General features: G+C 42.8%; 2 protein-coding genes across 3 annotated transcripts in view; one reads left to right on the forward strand and one right to left on the reverse strand.

The window, feature by feature from the left end:
• Positions 1–236: 236 nt before the first annotated feature.
• LOC139048471 (centromere protein X-like) lies at positions 237–20565 on the reverse strand. The gene is made up of 6 exons (XM_070522864.1): positions 20367–20565; positions 9374–9425; positions 8479–8532; positions 5356–5387; positions 3358–3414; positions 237–431 (listed from the first exon to the last, which is right to left on the reverse strand). Exons 1-6 carry the CDS (start codon positions 20505–20507, stop codon positions 414–416), a joined length of 354 nt encoding a protein of 117 aa, XP_070378965.1. The 5' UTR covers positions 20508–20565; the 3' UTR covers positions 237–413.
• A 402-nt stretch (positions 20566–20967) lies between these two features.
• Positions 20968–21295, forward strand: part of PICK1 (protein interacting with PRKCA 1) — a 37737-nt gene continuing 37409 nt past the window's right edge. Inside the window, exon 1 of one of the 2 annotated variants that reach the window (XM_070523583.1) lies at positions 20968–21167. In XM_070523583.1, the coding sequence (XP_070379684.1) occupies positions 21124–21167 (44 nt within the window). In that variant the 5' untranslated portion in view covers positions 20968–21123. The remainder of the gene's footprint in view (positions 21168–21295) is intronic. The other variant, XM_070523582.1, reaches the window with a different exon arrangement.

A 21295-nucleotide genomic window follows, 5' to 3' on the forward strand; every position in this document is an offset into this window, starting at 1 on the left:
TATGAATCAGTATGTAAAGAAGTGCACTTATAAATGTCAGTTAGGGCCCTTCAGCTTGTGAACGGCTCGAGATGGCACAATGCTTGCATATCCTCTTGCCACCTTTCTTGACTGCAGCTCCTCTTGGCACAGTTTCTCTCATTTGCAACATTAATGAAATGGGGCAGATTGTCACAATAAGCACAACCTATCCACCATTAGAATTAATATCTCAGACACAAAAGAACTACAAGACAATCGGTTACAAAGGAATTTTATTTCAGTAGTTCGAACTGTGAACACAAATATGTACATGATGACAATGACTTCTACTTCTATTCAATATTGCTGTAGCACCAGCATTGGAAACCTTAACTACATTGTTAACACCGGCTGTCAGCACAAGTGGAAGCAGAACTAGCTTGGCACCATCTTCAAGGAAAGTCAAGCATCTAAAAGACAAAAGGAAAATGCAATACCTTGTATTTACTACAACAGCTAATGTAAAAAGTTAGTATCACAAACAAAGCATCACAGACAAGTTAGAGGTCATTGATTTCCCTCAAACATATGTACTTAAGCTAGAACATGCACAGTCCTCATACTTTAACATGAAAGTTTCTAAATTAAAGAAAGACACCCGACTAGGATGAGAATCAAGAACCATGATCTGCCATCCAGTGTAGCTTACTTGGCTCTTGTTTAATTTGTGTTTTAATTGAGAAACACATACAGGAGAATATGCCAAATAAACAATACTTGAAGAGAGATGCAGGGATTTAAAGAATTTTTAAAAAATGAAAGCCATATTCCGGAGGAAGAAATAAGTGCCTTGTACGAAAGTGGTAGTTATGTTCGAATGGAATACAATGGCTGACTCATTAAAGACTGCTCCACATTCAACGTTATGCCCAAGAATCTACCTTGGACAACAAACATCAAGAACGGAAATGGGCAATACAACAAAACAGCAAGTTTCATCTGTTTAATGGCACTGCCCAGTGTTCCAATGGGCCCATATGTTCAGGTCACTGAGCATTTAATATGATCGGCATTCTAGCCTAACATGGTGCAATATCACTGTTTCTTTGCCTTCCTATTCACTATGCTGTACTAACATGCAGACCTTGCCAGCCCTCAAACATTAGGTATACCACAGTCCAAGCCAAAATTAAATTTTCCTGACAAATAGTATAATTTTTTTACTTGTGATATTAGGTTTATCATAGCCTATGCCAAAACTAAATATTCCTGACAAATACTATTAATATTTTTATTCAAGATGTTGACAGATCATCAAAAAAAAAAAAACACTTCACAGAAGTCTGCCAATCTGACAACTTACACATCAAAGCTAGCTAGCTAATCTGTACTAGGCCTGTTTTCACAGCCTTTAGAAGCACTAGGGGTCTATTTGCTGGCACACGGCCTCGCTCAAATGCAGCAGCAGTTGCTGTTGTTGCCCTACAGCGTCAACTGCCACAGCCATACAAATACCTAGCTAACCACCAATGTGAAACCAGTATAACACGACTTAAAAACAATAATGATGAAAACCTGGTTGAAAAAAAGACAGCACCTATAAGTTGTGGTCTACTCGAATGAGATACCCACAAGGTAACTTATTTTTTACAATAATTGATCATTACATGTTTCAAAGCAAATTTGGGACTCTGAGATACGTTGCATTTGATATGACCATGCCGTCACATGCCGGCCTTCACTGCCACATGCAAACTGTTGCGGAGCTCTTTTAATAGCTTCACAGTAAAATTCACAGACTCAATTCTGCAAAGGTGCTGTGAACAGGCGCTCTGCCCTATAGCTATAGAATGATCTGCACACTGACAGGTGGCAATATTCACAAAGCTTATGAAATATTAATGTAACAGCAACTGAAACTTTGATTGCTGTTATACACTATCTGGAGTGGGTGGCGGTGCTGCGTGTAAGTTCAAACTTTTAAATAGATCCGATAAATCAGCTTCTGAACAATTGGCTGGTGACTGCATTTGTAATCTCTTGAAATCTTTTTATACAAAACCGGAGGCAAATAAAAAATTTCAAGATTACTGGTATTATTAGAACAATCACAAAGCTTTAAAGATAGGCCACTTCGCAACAAAATTGTAAAAGTAGGCAGGTGTGTATAGTGCTCAACGAATCAAGTGCAACAGACAGTATGACTGCGTGGTGGCCAGAGCTTCTGACAGTCCCAATAAGCATTGGGTGATTACTGGAAACAAAACGCAGTCACAATGTGTCACAAAGGCTCTGGTGTTCATTTTTTATACCATGAGGTATGAGCTCGGTCACCCCAGTGGCCACTCGTAGTGCAAGAATTGGCAGTATCCATGTGCTTCAAGTACCGTCTTTCACTAACTGAGCTGTGTACCTGCTAACCTAGCGTGCCGACCTTTCAAAGTGATTTACTCTTGTTTTAGAAAATGGCTGAGGCTCACTTTGAGCCCTTTCTGCATTTCGTAAGTTTGGTGGTTTGCTTTCGATGTTTGTTACCACTGCAGCCCGTGCTCAATCCAAGTCTTGCTTTCCAGGACACAAAATGCACTGTGGTGGGTTCAGAGTCTGCTGGAGCATTTACCAGAACATAAAATATGCTAATGCTGGTCCATGAATCTATAGTCATACAAAATTGTGAGAAAGTGCGAGACCTTACTTCAAGCTATTTATGGTTCCTTTTAATCCTGCAATCTGAAGCACAAACCACTTGCTCCACAATTTGTAAAATAGTCTCTCTGGATTAAGGTGCCAGCAATATAAGATGCATAAAGGGAAAATCAGACATCCACCCGTTTGTAGCAATTGCTACAAAGGAGACCCATACGGGTTCCTCGAAAGAAAGGCTCATAGTTGATAAAAAAAACTCGTGCCTTTGCTACGTGCTGTCGACAAATTCGACTTCGCCCTGCCATCTGCTAGCCGCCTGGTTAGCTCAGATGGTAGAGCGGCTGCCCCGGACAGGTGGTGGTCCCTGGTTTGAGACCCGGACCAGGACGAATATTTCAACTATGAGGCTTTTCTTTCGAGGAACCCGTATGGGTCTCCTTTGTAGCAATTGCTACGAACGGGTGGATGTCTGATTTTCCCTTTATTCATTACTTCTCTCCACCTTGCGGGTTTCCGCAGAACTACTACGTCAATATAAGATGCAGTGCTCCACATCAAAACAGATCCCATTTTACAATTTTTGGTGGTTTACTATGCACTAATAACAAACTGTTACTAGCTAGACAAGTTTTGCCATTCTACAAAACTACTCTGGACCTCCTTGGAAACAGGTTGAGGCTAATTTCATAAATGATCTTCAAGCGATTCCCATTCATTTTGTTGTAAAGTGTGTGTAAGCACGATACTCACCAGCTGCGGCAGAATTTTCTCTACGTGCTCCGTTGTAACCACATTGTCACACTGAACCTGAAACCGTGAAGAGGCTCTGCTGATTTGCTTATTTAATTGACGAGGGTTCAGCATTACAAAACACTGCCAGCAGTACAAAAGGTGTCAGGTAGATGGCTACAGTGTGAGTTCAACTGGCTAAGTCAATTGTTAGCATTTAAAAGATTGCTAAACAAAGATTTTCACATTCTAACCCCATATATATATGCAGTCACCACAACTGGTAGTCAAGCCTGAAACATTGTGTTCGGCAGTAGAACACCACGACAGTGGATCACCATGGGGTTTCCTAGTGTACAGGTGTAGTCTCCACTAGCACGAAGTACACAGGAAAGCTTCCAATCTTGAACTTTTTTTAAAGTAGTACTGACATGAAAATTTTGTTTTTCACATTTTCGTACTATTGTAGATAGCTGTCGACTCCATTATTACTGTACGAATCCTCAATTCCTAATGAGCACCACAAACATTTAACTGCTACACCCCCACTTTTACACGACCCATTCAATATGTATGTCAAGCACAGCTTGGCTTGAGCCATGGAAAAGGAGACTCACCACGTCACCAAAACTAGATGTGGCGATCGCGCGGCATCATAAACTAAAGGGTATGTGAGTCAACCTGTTGCCATGGTTGAAGGCCATGCAATGAGCATGTCACTGAAAGCTGTGAAATCAGCCCTTCGAACGGTTCACTTGTCTTGGAAACACAGAGGGGCACACTGCAAAGTGCCGAATGGGCTCGGCTTTCAGCAACATGGTCATAGCATCTGTGCACGCGTCAGTGGTATCCGGTACTATGAGTCTGCCACAGCACATTTTGATGACGTGATGAGACTTCTTTCAGAGTCTTTTGGAGACTCCTTTGGTGCTTGGCATGTGTTTTGAACTGGCCGCATTAAAAGGTAACACAATTCATTATTCTTCGTGCCATCAGCGAATTGAGGTTCCATAGTGTTTTAACTCCATAGTGGGTTTACATCCAATAAAGCAATAAAAATGAGATGAAAATCTTCAGCCAGCGCTCCTTTAAGAACATCCCTTTTTCATTGAAGACACAGCAGGCATTTTTTGTTAATCATGCAAGAATACTGCTTATATCAAAAGACAGCATAGCAGAAAAGAGGTTACAGCAAAACATATGTGAACACCCATTCACCATTCACATAAAATGCTGGTATAAGCAATGCATGTTGCAGTAACAACAGCCGAAAATACGGGCTATACAACAGTTTACTAAACTAAGATCAGCCATTCAGACGACAAACGCAATAATGCAAAATAAGGTAACCTGGTGTAGTCAAGCAGAATTAGAGGGGTACAAAATACAAGACAGTGTACTTATAGTACTACAGACAGAATAACAGGCTATTGGAAGTTCAGACTACTGTACCATTAAATAATGGGGCACCCTGGACAAGGATGTATGGTTCAATGTCAGCCAAGGCAGAAAGGCTGCTAGGAAAAGTATCTGGATTTGCAGTCAGCAGAACAAATGTAAATCAAAGCCACTAAGCATCTCCAGTGCATAACTGCAGCAGTTTTTGTTAAAATGCTAACAAACAGCGAACCACTGCTAAAATTAGACTTCGGTATATGCATAAATGAAGGGCATTCTAGTGCTTTTACTTAATGCAGAGACCAGGTGAAGACCTACACCAATGTGGAGGGACAGAAAGCACACACACACAGAGAGAAATGCAAAGGAAAGACAGGGAGGTTAACCAGAGATTATCTCCGGTTGGCTATCCTGTACTGGGGGAGGGACAGAGGGATGTGATAGGTGAGAGAGAGAAAAGGATAAAAAAAAATGAAAACACATACACACACATACATACACACGAACTGTTTCTGTGGGCACTGCCACACAGCCTACAAGGACGTTCCTAGTGTTATGCAGTGTTACCGTACAATCACATCACCCAATGAGTACCACAATATGCAAGTTTGAAGCTCGTACCTTTGCTTGCTCAGTGGCCCTTTCTACCGCTTCTGCATGAATAAGAGCAAAGAGACAATTGAGTTGCCAAGTACTTCACATGTGTGCCAACAGATGTGCTAAAAGTATTATAAAACATTTATATTATCTATAGGAGTAAACAGTTCTGTTGTGCAAAAATATGAGCTTTGGTTGTTCCTCTATCAAATTGTTCTTGGGTTACCTTTTTATTTAATGTGATAACTGACCTTCTGTACAGCAACTAGTACTGGAAAATATTTGAGTACCATTAGTATAAATAACGAGAACCTTTATACGTTTTGATAGCTCCAAGAAGGTGTTTGAATACATACATACATCTGCATGTGTGTGGGTCAATTGTATTGTTCACAATAAAATTAATTTGAGAAGGTATACCACGGCAGATAAACGATGCCACTGTTGATAGCTGTTCCCAAGCAGGCCTTTACGACATTTTGTGGCTCACTGCTATCATTTGTATTGTGTGTTCAAATTATTTTGTTGATACAGTAATCGTATGCTTAGCTTCAGCCAGATCGTGCCATGCAGGAAATGGCTCCCTCTGTTAATGGCAGCAAAAAGCTGCTTTGGTGGCCCTTTACATCATAATTTTTAATATCTATTTTTTTTAACACACATGCAGTTCGCCAGCTTCAACCTCAATAACCAGCATCAGCTGATTAACAAGGCAAGGCAGGCAGCTAGGTCACATGGCTGTCTGGACTGATGAGGCCAGCTGGAAGGAAGGCAACAAACACCTTCGTTTGCTCTTAAAGGGCAACTCCAGCAATCTTTCAATGTCAATGGATGTCGATGAAATTCACTGGATACGTTCCTCTGAACACTTCTGCCCCATCCTCAAAAAAGCAGGTTAGAGAGTTAAACAGATTTTTGACAAATTAATTTAATTAATTGCCTCCAACACCCTACTTGGCTTCCTCCTCAATTACAAGCTACATTGTGTATGATGTCAGGAGTGTTCCATGCAGAGCATGCCAGGATTTTGCAGACAACAGTGAAGAGAACATCAAGGAATTGACAATTGTGAGCGTGTGCATGGCGTGAGAAGTTGCTGTAGCGAGAGGCTGCGTTTCCTGTAGATGTAGGGTGCACGAATTTCAGCCCTCGCCATCCGCAAACACAGTTTAAGCCGATGCCAATTGCATTCAGCCGAGCTTAAGCCTACAAGTCACAGTCGTGTGGTTTATACGTCTGCACCTAGCGAATCTGAGTGACTGACATGAAGCAAATTAAGCCAACAGGATGAAAAAAACATTTTCTGTAGCTTAGTATTGACCTTACGGATTTGAAATAAACCATTCCTCATTTCATACAGTGCACACACAAAAAGCAAGAAGCGACGACACGGAGCAGTATTGACATCGGTACGTTGCTGTTTTCGACAGAAAGCTGCCTGCCGCACTCATTGGTAATTACTTAAATTAGATGCGACTAAGAACATGGGTGTATTTTTACGTATTGTCATGCAGACTCATTATTTAGCTTCCGAGGTGCACTGCTTGCCTCGTATCCCAAATGGGCAGCAAGCGTAGGCCCCTCCATGCACCAGCGTAAACAACCACCTCGTTCAGCTGCCAATGGTGTCTATACTGGCATCAGCATTCCCACGAAAAAACTACACGTTCTCTAAATAAACGATCATACGCGTAAAGTCCTCATCTATGTCCACTTTACGGAACATATTGTGTGCATGAAGAGAATACGAAGAATGAGCGGGCTACAAATAATTAATTAAAGCTAAACATTAGTAAAACTAAAGCAGCTTTGTTTCACTCACAAAACAAATTCTGCAAAATCCCACGACTACTGCTAAACGATTTCGAAATAGAAGTTGTAGAAAGCTTTAAAACGCTTGGCGTGATTTTCTCCAATAACTTGTCCTGGGATGCTCACGTCAATCACCTAACGAAAAAACTGTGCAAAGTAATTGGTCTCATGCGTTGACATTGCTTTACGGTACCTCTATCTATCAACAATATCTTGTACAATGCTCTATTTTCTTCCATGCTAAACTATGGTGCGATAGTTTGGGGAACAACTAACAAAAATATAACGAAACTTCTTTCACTTCAGAAGCATGCAATATGCCTTGTTTTTAAAGCTCCGTACCTAAGTCACACACAGGACATGTTTAACAAGCTTAAGCTTGTAAACGTACAATCCATGTAAATTTCTGACTACTTCGACAACATAAACTGTAAACAAACAAGAAAACTTTCCTTCTGAAATCACTGGCGCAGTTGCAAAAAAATTCCCCTGCATACAACACACGCCATTCCGAAACATGGAAAGTTGTTGTGCATGTCCAAGCAGTCCGACGTTTTGGCACTGGCCGGCGGCAAATATCGCGCTGTGTCGGCCTCTAAGCTAGATGCAGCTATACTTAATATTTTTTCTAAATCATGTCACCGCTAAGAAGGTGAAAAGCATTCATTATGAAAAAAAAAAACAACATTGACTGGATTGATTTTGCCAGAAAGAGCAACATTCGATAAACAGTAGCCAGTTGCTTTGGTGCTTCATGCAAGAGGTAATTTTGTGCTTCAGTGCTCCCATGTATGCGGCATACACTCTTTCGTTTGTCATTTCCCTGTATTTGGATGTGAGTTGTTTTTGACAATGTGCTGTTTATTATTTCTTTCAGTGACTCCTATGGGCTCTCGCACTTCAGTGTTTCTGTATAAAGACATTTCAAGCAGGGAATTCCCCTGGCTTTGTCACGCTTCTTTCAACCTTTTTTGTCAGTGTGACATGCACCGTTATTAAGTAAAATTCATAAAATGGTTTTGTGTGTGTCCCTATGGGTCACTTGAAATAAAACATTCAAACATAAAAGCACTGAAAGTGAGCACATTTCTAGCCATAACAAAACAGCTAACGGGTTAGAATTATTGCTACTCTTGGTGCTTCTTTGAAGATGTTAAAGCATTTATGAAACATTTATTGACATCCTGCATGCATATGTTTTATGCAACTACGAAGGTGATGAAGGTGGCTAGTTTTGTAGTACAGGCAATGGATCAACTTACAAGGACATTGAGAGATGAAAGGGCCCAGAACTGGTTACTGCTATAAGCATATGGCGAAGAAAGCGAGACTCACCCATTGTAAACACCCGGAAGAACTCTGCAAGCAGCTTGAGTGCATCGGCGCTTACTACAAGGATGGAATGAGAAACAATAGTAACACATAATGCAGGACCTGGTTTCTGACTAGAGTGAACAGAAATGCTGTGTGGCATAAAATGGACCATGAGTGGATACTATGATTAATTGACGCAATGTTGCATTACTAAGTTCCAAATGATAATTGATGGGGTTTTCTGTCTCAAAGTTCGAGAAGTACGATACTGCGATACTTTTCTGTCAAAAGTATCGCAGAGTTAACATTTGATAATGCTGCTTTTGCTGGTGTGTAAATTCAATGTCACGTGCTGTTGACAGACATACCTTAACATTCATAAACAACTTCTGCATTGACACCACATCAATTAAGTAATTTGAATAGAAGTTAGCTAATTAAGCTAATCTAAATAGTTATTTTTACACACAGTAAAAAAATTAATACTCATGGCTGGCATGAACTGTGTATATCAAAGTACAGCACGACCCATTTGCATAAGCCCTCTGTTATTTTTGTCATTTCTTGGTGACGTTTAGTTAGGATAGCCCCCATGCTCCAGCTATTTCAGGCAAGTAACAATAGTAATGCCTTATCATTAGCGATGTGCTGTCAAAAGACAACGTGCTATGACGCGAGTGATAATGACCTAACAGGTGAGAGTCTAATGTACTTTTTCAAAAATTTTTTTAAGAAATGACATTTCAAGCAGCGTTCCACCTGTCCTATATATACTATATGCTTTGCCACAGAATAAAGGCAAGGTCTCAACAACTCCGAAGTCACAGTCAGAGCAACTATTGAAATTATTGAAACAAAATAAACTAAAGAAGCAGGAAATAATTTCATATTTAGGCAACATCAGTTTACTACTCACTCCTTGTCTTGTCATCTTCAAAGTTTAGCTTCATCAGCTCTTGGATGGTTTTCTGCATTGGTTCCATATATGGCAAGAAATTAGTTTGTTTTGAGGAGATATTAAAAGCAAACATCAAGCTTGTCTAAAGTGAAATGCTTGCCCCAATATTGTTTTTCTTTTGTTTCCAGGTTTGGTAACATAGTAAAGAGAAAACAATACCTACTGATGACAAAGTACAACATTTGCTGAATACAAATTGCTTGTTAATATTTTAACATACGTGTCGTCTTTGCTGGCCGTAGTATCCGAAGTCGTCGGTGCATCACAGGAGCAGTGCATTTGCCAACAATCTCTGACGACATGCTATTCTACTCCAGGTGAGCTTAAGTGTGATGCAGATAGGGTGTCGCTCAACCAGGAGCTCTACGGGAGCCACATACAGTAACTCTAGCACGCTCCAAGTAGGTTTTCACAGCTGCAGGTGACTTTAATAAATAAAGCAGAGATTGGCAGAATGCTGAATTCAAATAAATACTAAAGCATAATTAGGTCTCACAAGCTAGATGGCTATGTGCCACCACCTCACATCAGAGGGGATGCCATTAATGATCATTATCATCATAATTAAACCCTCAGACTATTTTAAGCAGTAACACGTTCACGTGATCCCCTTTTTCCTTTCTCTAAACAGCTTAAATGGCGTCATCCCCTCATTTTGGTCATGGGCATGGAGCTAGTCCTTCACGCCCACAGCGACTATCCATACCTCCACTCTGCCTTTCTCAGCCTTCAACGTGAGATAGGCTGGTGATCTACTGCCACTTCTCATGAAACTCGAGGCCTCCGCACATTATTTTGCATTCTCTCCCTGATTATCCTGCTAAGTGTAGCCTCTGCTTTTGGTAAGAGGGTCATGGTGCGCCCTGCGATCACTACACTAGGCTGACATGCGCACTGACCCGCAAGTACAAAAAACATGTGAGCATTTAACATGCTGCACATTCTCAAGTGATCACAGCCACCAATTAACATGGAGGGGAGGATCACAGAGGCCATCAAAGGACACTGCCACTTTAACTTCTTCTGGAAAAGAGCGACAAAAGAATCCTGCAAAGTGAGATTTTGTTGAATGGCAGCGTACAATTATTGTGATATTCTCTTCCTTTGTGCTACTGAATTCCTTTAATCCAAAGACAAAGAAAAATTTTTAGGCTGCCTATCCTAATAGATTAACAGCTCTCGCACTTTCTGTTATGACAGTATTGCCATGAGTGCAGGTCTCAGAAAGTCAGAAAGGGGGCAAAACATGAACTTTCAGTAACGTCATATATCTGTAAAGAGTCTGCTCGGCCCTACACTCACCTCATACTTAGTAAGCAATGATGAGTAAGCTATGCAAGTTGAAGTTAAAAACAACTTTACTGACACATAGTAAAAGTAATATAAGGATAGTTGGCCCAATAGCCTAGTTCCTGGTAAGTATGCACGCTCCACAGTAGCAATGTCTCTAATCTATAATGCTTTTTATGGAACAATTACTTCATATACAGTTGGACCCGGTTATAACGAACTGGCTTTTGCACTATACACGGTTCCAATATGTCAGGACATTCAATACGTCCAAACTCGCCCCCAACAAACTTGCACGAATTTTGGTGATGCATTCATTACACATGGATTTGTTATCTCCAGTGCAGAAGAGGAGTAAGGAAGGAATCCATACACTAAAAACAAAAGTATGCACAGTAGGCAGCAATTTTTGCTTGAGTTTTGTTTCTGTGCATCACTGAGAATGGAATTCTTGATGCGGGAGATTGCACACACCTGCTCCTGTTCGCTTCCAATGCCCCCACAGTACTGGCACAGCGCATCCATTGCAAAAGTGGATCATGAAGTGTCGGTAGGGGTGGCTCTTCAAACCTAACAGCCACCTCTCAGTTCAATACATCCAATGTCCAGTTCGTCATCATGGAGAAGTTATTTACAGGAATATCGGGTGGTGAGTTCCACATGTCCAATATTCAAAATGCACTTTATGTGGGTTCGGCTGTACCACAACTACAACTCATGGACGTAAGCCCATGCAAAGGTGCACATTATTTGAACACTTTTGTACTTCCAGTGTGAGACATACTAAGTTTTGGTCATGAGCACTGTAGCCACTGGTCGCAAATGTGTGTCACTGCACTTGCTAGGTCATAAATGGGATCACATTCAAGATGCAGGGTGTCTACCAAGTTGACATTTCCAAATTCCCTGAGTTTTCCAGGTTTTCCCTGAGCACCTTTGCGAAATTCCCTGAATGAGTCAGATCTTTGTTTTATGTAAAGACAGGCTGACACCACGTTGCCCGATGCTGTCACTCTCTAGTAAGCATGCTGAAACAAAAAAATGACTTAATCCAGTTTGAATAGTAAGGAGTAATATATATTTTATTTAAAAAGAAAACAGAAGGAAGGTGTTAGTAAAATGCACAGCGAAAGAAATGGTAAAGCCCATTCCAAATTGAGTCGAACATTTTCAAATACGAATGAAAAGGAGATGCATACATAAGAAAATATTTTTTTAATATCAGCTATTTCTATCAACTGATAGCAAGCTCATCTGTATGAGGTCCTGAACTTTGTCACAACTAAGGTTCTCTCTCAGCAGCTGGGAAGTCAACCTCAACTGTCCTGACATACTCTCAGCCCGTACAGAACATCTCAGTGTTGGGTTTCACTGCGTAAACAATTTATTTTGGTTTGGATGAGGGACACCTGTGTCTCAGCATCAGCCATCACTTAGTTTTTTTAGCTCAAGCTCCTTCAAAAAGGTGGCGGCACCCCTCCTTTCCCGTTAATTCCTCAGTGCGTCGGTCCTTTCTGTTCTCATCCTCCTTCTACCACGCTTTCACCACATGGATCATCTGAAGCATCCTCTTGGTCAGTTGTACAGTCAACATTTGATTTCTTGGACTTTCGAGGGGCCGCAAAAAAAAAAAATTGAAAAGGCAGTCTGAAAAAAATTAATGCATGTCTTTAACTGCCTTTAAGGGCTAAAATTACCACAGGCACGTCTCAAAAAGCTCTAAAGGCCTGCCAGTACTTTTTTTAGGCATATCAGGGCTTGTACTGTGACAGAAGACGACGTGCACGCATGTGTAATTAAGTAATGTATACTGTGTCCCGCGACAATTGCCCCTTTCCCACGCTTGTTATGCTTCACCGCCTAACACTAGTGTACCGAGGCGAAGCTAACTTTCGCAGACTGGCATTACGCAACGCACTGTGCTCTGCGAGCTTCAAAGCCAATCGCTAGGATTACAAAGGCGGAGTCGGTGCCATTGGTGATAGCGGCGAATTCTTTCAATGAAAAACACGGCACCGCACGGCAAGAAGCTTAATAGCGAACATAGAAGCAGCTAGGCCTGACGTTGCCGCGGTGGTGGTTACGGATTTGCGGATTTGCCTGCGAGAGTGCCGGTTCGAGGCGGCGAGATAATCAAAATAGCGGCGGTGGCGGCTTTGATTAATGCCATTTCAGACCTGCAGTCGGGGCAATATACATTGACTATATGGAGTGCGTGGTGGTGCCGCAAAACCGTGCAAATTATCGGGCATGTCCGAAAAATCGGGCGTCTAGAAAATCGGTCGTTAACTACTCTGGCAATACATCGTGCCGATGACACGGCGTCAATAATGATTCGTTGCGATTCCTCTGTTACTGGAGCCAGCATTAACACGACTTTCGTTCCCTTTCAATAAAGTTACAGCTAATTTTCCCTGATGGAAGCACAAATTCCCTGAGTTTTCCCCGAGTTTTTCCAGACTGTTCAAATTTCCTGAGAATTCCCGGTTTTCCCGGTTGGTAGACACCCTGAAGATGCCTTCCGTGTAATAAATACATCACATTTTGTGGCTTAAAACCACGAAACATAATGCTACATAACATTATGTGAGGCAACTGTATAATTTTTTCATGAACGATGCTATGCGCACCATGGAGTGCGCTCCTGCTGCAAATGGTTACGTGCACGACGCACAGATTCCACACAGCGATGCTGACACATTGCGTGTGAGGCTTGTTGTTTCAGCTGCACAGAAGTTTGACAATCGATACGTACACTCGCCGGGCATCCCAAGTCTGGTTCAGACCTTTACATTCGCGCACCCAAGCCGGGAGCTTCAGTAATATTTTGTTAAAGCCAAACTATCCCCAACTTGTATTTAAAGTAACCTAAACTTGCGCCAATTTTAATCCCCATACTCACATGCGTTAAAAAAAGATAGCAAGTTTCACGAATGCGAGAATCGCCATTTTGTAATGGCGCTGCATCGTCGTGAAGATCACATGGGAAGTGGAAAACCAGCAATCGACTATTGATTACTGTCTGATAACTCAAGGAATTCAAGATAAGTTGAGAGAAATGCTCATTGACGAGGAAGGGTATAGCAGCATAGGGAGTGACCATAAACACATCATTTTGAAAATGGGATATGTAGTTGGGAAAGAGAGAAAGGAGTGCAAGATGGCCAGTCCAAATTTGAATGCTGAACAAATAACAAATATAGTCACAAGAGTCAAAGAAGAACTTGACAAGTGGCCAAGTAAAGAGTGCACATAGTGAGCTAAGTGTAATAACGACAGAAATACGAAAAGAGAAACAACATGTTCATTGGAAAGGAATAAAGGAACCGAAAAGCTGGTGGAACAGGGAGATACAAGAAGCGATCGCTGAATGACAAAGAGCATTCTGAAAGCACAGGCAGGCAAAGAAGGCGCAGGTGCCGCAGGATGAAGTGGCCAATAAATGGGAAACATACCACAAGAAAAAGTTTACGGTTCAAATACTGGTGCAAGCAAAGATAGAAGGTGAAAGTGAACGCTGGTTGACAGAAATACGTGAGAAAAAGAAGGCCGAACCTAGAATATTTTGGAACCATATAAAATTATTAGGCAGGAAGTCAACAACAATACGACATATCCTAGACGAAGTTGCAAACAAACTGGAAGGGGAAACATTAAGTTACATCTGAAAAATAACAGCTGAATCTTTCAAAGGCAATGAAGAGCATGAAAGAGAACCAGATGGAAAAAGAGCTCGTGCTGACAAATTTCAACAGGAAAAAGCCAAAGAGAAAATTCCTAAGTGGACAGCCACAGGGCTAGACGAGGCTCCTGTTAGGCTGATTAATTAACTAGGACCAAAAAGTAAGGAAGCTCTGGTGAAAGCAGTGGAAAAAAACTTTAAAAGATAGGCGAATACCAGAATACCAGATAGTTGGCGACATAGTAGAATGATATTAATTTATAAAAGTAAGGGGGAGAAAGATAGAATTCACTCGTATAGACCATTGACCATTACGTCGGTAATATACAGGCTAGTAACGCAGGCAATCAAATTAAAGCTTTAAGCATGGGCAGAGAATAATGGCATTTTGTGAGAACTTCAGTATGGCTTCAGAATAGGTAGGCGTTTAGTTGATAACTTATTTGCTCTTACTTGGTGTATTGAAATATCAAAAGTATAATGCAGACTGTTATATGTGGCCTTTTTAGAAATTATAGGAGTGTATGACATTGTAGACTGCAACATATTGTGGGATATTCAGGAAGGGGGAGGCTTAGGCGATGATTGTGTACAGCTTTAGAGAGAGATTTACCTAGAAAATACCGTTTGCGTTGAATGGGAAGGGATGAGGATCGAGGAGGAAGTTTATATCAACAAGAGACTGAGGCAGAAGTGCCCTATATCCCCATTTCTGTTTATGATGTACATGGTGAGGATGGACAAGGAGGTAGAAGGAAGTAATATCGGGTTTAATCTCTCATACAAACAGACAGGTACAGTAGCAGAGCAGCAGCTTCAAGGTTTATCTTATGCGGACGACATTGTGCTGTTAGCTAACAAGCAAAGTGATTTGCAACGTCTGACTAATATCTCTGGACAGGGAGGCAAGAGTTTAGGCCTGAAATTTAGTAGTAGAAAATCAAGTGTTGTGGTATTTAATGAAAACAGTGAACAGACAGTGGTAATACACGGCCAGGAAATACCTCAGGTAAGAGAATATAAATAGCTTGGTATATGGATAAACGAAGGCAATAGATATATAGAAACACAGGAAAAACCAATAGCACTAAAGGGGAAGAGAAATGCAGCAATAATGAAGCACAGAGCACTATGGGAATACAATAGGTACAAGGTGCTCCGGGGTATCTGGAAAGGTGTAATGGTTCCAGGACTTACTTTTGGAAATGCGGTTGTTGCTTGAAATCAGGGGTACAATTAGGACTCGATGGCAACCAAAAGACAGTGGGATGCCTCGCATTGGGCGCTCACAGGAAGACGAAATCAGGAAAGAAACAATTTATTGTAGTGAAGAGGAGGACTAAGAAAACGCTACTACTATGTCGCCTACTTACTTCACCGCCGATTCCTCGACACTATGATCCCACAGCGCCTACAGAGGTACACACGGACGCCAGCGGCATCGGACTTAGTGCAGTCCTCGCACATTGGAAAGATGGCTATGACGAGCAGGTATGTCTTTGCATATGCGTGCTTTAAAGAGGGCAGAAGCCAACTACTCTGTAACAGAAAATGAGTGTTTGATCATTATTTGGGCTCACGCCAAATTTCGTCCATACCTATACAGTCGCCCTTTTCACATTGCCACCGACCACCATTCCCTTTGCTGGCTGTCCTCGTTGAAAGATACGTCAGGTTGCCTAGGCCGATGGGCACTTCGCTTACAAGAATATGACATCCGCGTTGTCTACTGATCGGGCACAAAGCACTCTGACGCCGACGCGCTTTCCCAATCACCGATACCTTCTCATAAGGTTTCAGTGTCTCCGCTCATCGCATCCATGTCAGCCTTCAACGTCGCTGATATGCCGGACGAGCAGCGTAAGGATCCACTGCTTTCAACTATGATGCATTTCCTCCACAACACATCCATCACACCCTCTTCTCGAACACTTTGTCGCCAAGTCACTCACTTTGCTGTACACGACAACGTCCTTTACTGCAGGAATTATTTGCCTGATGGCCGCAAATGGCCCCTTGTGATACCACGACACATGCGTTGTAACATATATGCGCTTATTTTCATGCTGCTCCTCACAATGGCCACGTCTCCATTCTGAAAACGTGTACTCGGCTAAGGCAGCATTTTTACTGGCATGGCACGTATCACTTCGTGCGCCAGTACGTACGGACTTGCACGGTGTGTCAACGGCGTAAAACTCCACAGTGCCCTCCTGGTGAGCTACAGCCGATGCCCTGTCCGGCTTGGCCCTTCGATCACGCCAGCACAGACCTATACGGGCCACTTCCCTGCAGCTGCTCGGGTAACCAATGGATAACTGTAGGTGTCGACCGCTTGACGCGCTACGCCCCAGCAGCAGCCCAGCAGCCTAGGCACGTGAAGTTGTGTTTTTCATCTTGCGGAACTTTGTTCTTCGACGAACAAGCTGCTCAGCAACGGGGGGCGTGTCTTCCTGTCCGAAGTAATCCAAGCACTTCTCGCTGCATGCAGCATCGTTCACTGCAAGTCTACTGCCTACCATCTGCAGATGAACCGCTTGACAGAGAGGTTCAACCGCACACTCGGAGACATGTTGACTATGTACATTGCCTTGAACCACTGTAACCGGGAAACTGTTTTGCCGTTCATCATGCATGCCTATAATACAGCCATACAAGCTACCACTGCCTTCTTGCCCTTTCTTTCTGCTGTATGGACGGGAGCCTTCGTAAACTACGGACACACTGCTCTCATACCGATCCAACGCTTCCGAATGCACGCCTGTGTCTGAAGTCGCCAAATACACCGAGGACTGTAGGTAGCTTGTGCGAACCCTAACAACCGCTGCTCAAGGTCGTCAAAAATTGCGGCTTTTGGTAACAGTCCACAAGCCCGACAACCAACACATTCATCCAAAAGCTCCAGCCTCGCGAACGAGGCCTGCTCACACACTGTTTGCCAGGGCTTTCGCTCTCCCTCTCCCCCATGCACCTGTAAAAGTAAGACAGTGCATGCCTTCCCATGTAAAAGAGAGAGGAAAAGACTGGACAGTTGGTCCGTTACTCAAATACCTCCCGCCCGAGTGCACATCCTTCAACCTGCTGACCCTCCACATAGAGGAGTGCTTGATATATCTTTCTTTACGGCGGCAGTGCAGCTCGGGACTTTTTCCAAATCTTGTACTTTTTTCCCCCGCTTATGCCATCATCATTTGTCTACCTCACGCATCTTTATGCGGCCTTTTTTTCAGTCTATTTATTACTGCCATCTCTACAGCTGCCCATCCCCCCTTTCTTTCCCTCTCAACCATCCAACTTCTTATTTTGGTCTAGCGCAAGCTGAACAAGGACAACAGAAAGGCACATCTGACACACACAGTGCTAACTTTCAACAACAGATTTATTTCCCGTTCTCGTCACTATATATACACCCTCAAACCGTCATACATCACGCGTAAAATTTCGGTAAAAAACGAACAAACAAATATAACTTGGGAACCACATGTAAGCAGTTTCTTGACTCACATATTCACAGACATGTACACGTTCAGCGCGAACAAAGATAATTGAGTTCTTTTGAGGATAATGAAATGGAAGGTTTACTGACCCATGCATCGCCGAATGTTGATATGTTGTCGTTTGTGTTCGAATACGGCCACACAAGCTACCACTGGCTTTCCACCCTTTCTTATGCTGTATGGATGAGAGCCCTCGTGTACTATGGACACACTGCTCCCATACCGACCCGACGCTTCCGAATGCACGCCTGTGTCTGAAGCCGCGAAATACGCCGAGGACTGTAGGCAGCTCGCGTGAACCCTTATGACCGCTGCTCAAGGTCGTCAAAAGCTGCGACGTGACAGTGGCGCGCTTACACGAGTTTCCGACTGGTTCCCTTGTTTGGTTGTGGGTCCCACCTCCCAGCCCTAGCCTTTCAACCAAACTCCTTGCACACTATGATGGCCCCTACCACGTCATAGACCCTACCTCTGCTGTCACCTACGTTGTAGAACCTGTGACACCACCACCCGACCTTAGGCATCGCAGACATGACACGGTTCATGTAAACCGACTTAAGCCGTACTATGACCCCCTCATTCTACCTACGCTTTAAGTCGCCAGGATTGCTTCTCTTCTCTCCCGGGGGCCACCGTAGTGAAGAGGAGGACAAAGAAAACACTCTTGCGTCGGCTGTGCACACGATCAGCATTTGTGTACTTCCGGTGCAACTAGATTGTGCGTAGTGTCTTATAATAAGTCCTCATATTACATTATTATAACTCAATGGGAAGCTCATTACCTTTCGAAGCAAGATCTGGATGCCTTAGAACACGCACCTATAAAGCGAGATATAAGAAGGAAGAAGAAGCATGTGCTGGCTGTGATAAAGCCAGGAAAAAGATGGAGCATGTTTTATGAGAATGTGAAGATATCTGCCCAGCGGTTGACTTAGGCACCACTGGACTCCTTGAAGCCCTTGGGTTCAGCGAGAGCAGGGAGAAAGTAAGCATGTCCGCAGTAGAGATTAGTAAGAGGCGACTGGAAGATTGGTGGGAGAAAAGTAGGGAACCGACAAAAAACGGAGACGTACAAAAACAAAGTTCGCAATAGGGTGTCGAAAAATTTGGCTATGGGCATTTATCGTTCTTTTTTTTTTCTTGTTTAGCCTAGGTAGGACATTAGGAAGTATAATAGCAAGAGCTTGGTGGCACAACTCACAGCCCCGTTACAAAGGGGACGCTCATAACATGCATCCTCCATCCATCCATTTATCCATCCCAGCCATATCTGGCTGGCATGGGTGCACTCCATACACTCTTAAAAAAAGTTTACCACCTTTAGGGCTTATCTTGTCCCACAACAATAATCGTCACCTGCCTTGCCCGTATTTTCTTTCTTTAATGCTGCGAGCCCGGTACTTCTAAGTCATGAACGGCTTGTGCATTATTAGCGTGACACAGGAAAGTAGTGAGTGCTGACTTTTCAAAAAAGGAAACATAAGCAAGGCAGATGAAGATTATTGTTGTGGGACAGATATGCATCCCAATGTGTGCAACTGTTTTAAGAGAGTAGTGCACATAGCATCATTTCTTTTCATTTACGACACACAATTTTTTGGTCGCGAATGTGAGTTTGGATAAGAAATCTCCATAGCTTTGCTAGCATTGCCTGCTAACTTTAATATGTACTGTAGTGAACTGAATGGTAATAAAAAATTAGTACACTATAACTGATTAGCTTTCTTCATAAGTGCTCAAAAGCAAAGAAAATGAATGGGAACGGGAGCATGGATTTAACCTGACAAGTGTTCGTGCATAAGAGTGGACAAATTTGGCCACTCATACGAAAGTCGCAATATGAGCGTGACCTCATCTGCTTTACAAGATGGAGCATGAAGGTCAAAAACATAAGATTGCTGAGGTGTTCTTTGGGTTTCTCATATCCCACAAATAAAACGCAACATAGCACAACTGCAGAAAGTGGCCACGGATGCAAGATACCATCGCTGGCTTAACGGGCTTTTTTGTGTATTGGGTTTACACGAAGTGTTACACTGACATCTCTGGAAGGAACTTGAGTTGTAAAACGAAACGGCAGCTGCAGCTCCCTTTCGATACACTACTGCCAGACGCACCAGCGAATTAATTTTATTGAAAGCTCAAAGCGTTGAGATCGATAACCAATGTGCGGGGACGATATGGCAATGGACTTTCTCGTTTGAACATAGAAGTAAAAGTCCACCTGTGGGCAAGAGTTCTGGTTTACAGCGGATACTTGCAAGGCAGCCTTTGTACCGCAAATCGTCAATGACGGAAACAACTCGTCAGTATTTCAGTAGCACCATCCACTGTCAACGACGAGGTTGTTATTCACTACCTATCTAAAGAACATGACATGTGTACTCGTTCTATAATTTGGAAGTCGCAATGGCTCACACAAACCTTTGCAAGTCATTCGAGAGGATAAACAAACCAAGCTGGAAGAACGGGTACGGCTTACCACTTTAAACGTCGTCGTCCGCGGGATTAGCGGATCGGAGTCCATTTCCGCGTTGTCATCCAACACTTCAACATGATCGTCGCCTACTGGCTCTTTCGACGTTTGTTTCGAAGCGCCCGCTTTCGCTGCCATCTTTTCCATTCTTTTCTATTCTTGGAGGTCACGTGACAAATGTAATATACGAACTATAGAGATGCGAATGACGGACCAGCTGGATGAATGAACAGCAGTGGACAGATTAAAGATTGGACAATTGATTGGGCCATTAAAATTAGAGAGCATTTTCTTCCTCCACGTGAGAGAGCATAAAAAGCAACATTGATGAAAGAAGTAAATAGCAGATTTTTTTCGGCAAGCAAAAATGCGCAATAAATGTCTATTTGATTCTTTTCTTAGTAATATTGCCACCAGTATATTCATCAAACTGCCAAAATAAAATTGTAGGTAAAAAGGTATTGGCGGATAAGCACTTTATTAAACATTTCATGTTGAAGTTTAAAACTAACGAAAGTAAACAAAAGTTAGTTTCGATTTTGCTTTGCACTAGAGAGATGAACTAAAAAAAAAAATGCACGTCCTCCTTTCCTGAGTGGTGTTGCGCTACTAGCGCTGCGTACGCGCACGTAGCTGCCGGCGGTGCAAGGAGGCACGGCGCGGTGTGTTCCATGCCGAAGGTTGCTGCGCGAATGGTGCGGCTGTCTTGAAACTCTCTCTTCTCGTTGTCGGCTCGTTCGCGGAGTCGAACCTCATCGCAAACATGCTGGATCTCGAAGAAAACTGCTACTTCGAGGAGGACAAAATGTACGTAACGAGTACGGCACCTTATGCTAGCCCAACTCGTGACGTTTCCGCTTTGCGGCGTGTCGAGCTTGGACAGCTGCCTCCTTCTCATCGAGGCAGCTGCGGTTATGTTTCATGTGCGGCTGCTG

Source organism: Dermacentor albipictus, chromosome 8, assembly GCF_038994185.2.
Source record: "Dermacentor albipictus isolate Rhodes 1998 colony chromosome 8, USDA_Dalb.pri_finalv2, whole genome shotgun sequence".
NCBI classification, from domain to species: domain Eukaryota; kingdom Metazoa; phylum Arthropoda; class Arachnida; order Ixodida; family Ixodidae; genus Dermacentor; species Dermacentor albipictus.

Excerpts from the sequence above, each read along its gene's own strand:
- LOC139048471 (XM_070522864.1), bottom strand. The coding sequence starts at position 20,507 with ATGGAAAAGATGGCAGCGAAAGCGGGCGCTTCGAAACAAACGTCGAAA. Across the intron at positions 9,426-20,366 it reads GGACGACGACGTTTAAAGTG|AAAACCATCCAAGAGCTGAT; the intron begins GTAAGCCGTACC and ends GAACCAATGCAG. Across the intron at positions 5,388-8,478 it reads CTTCCGGGTGTTTACAATGG|AAGCGGTAGAAAGGGCCACT; the intron begins GTGAGTCTCGCT and ends TTATTCATGCAG.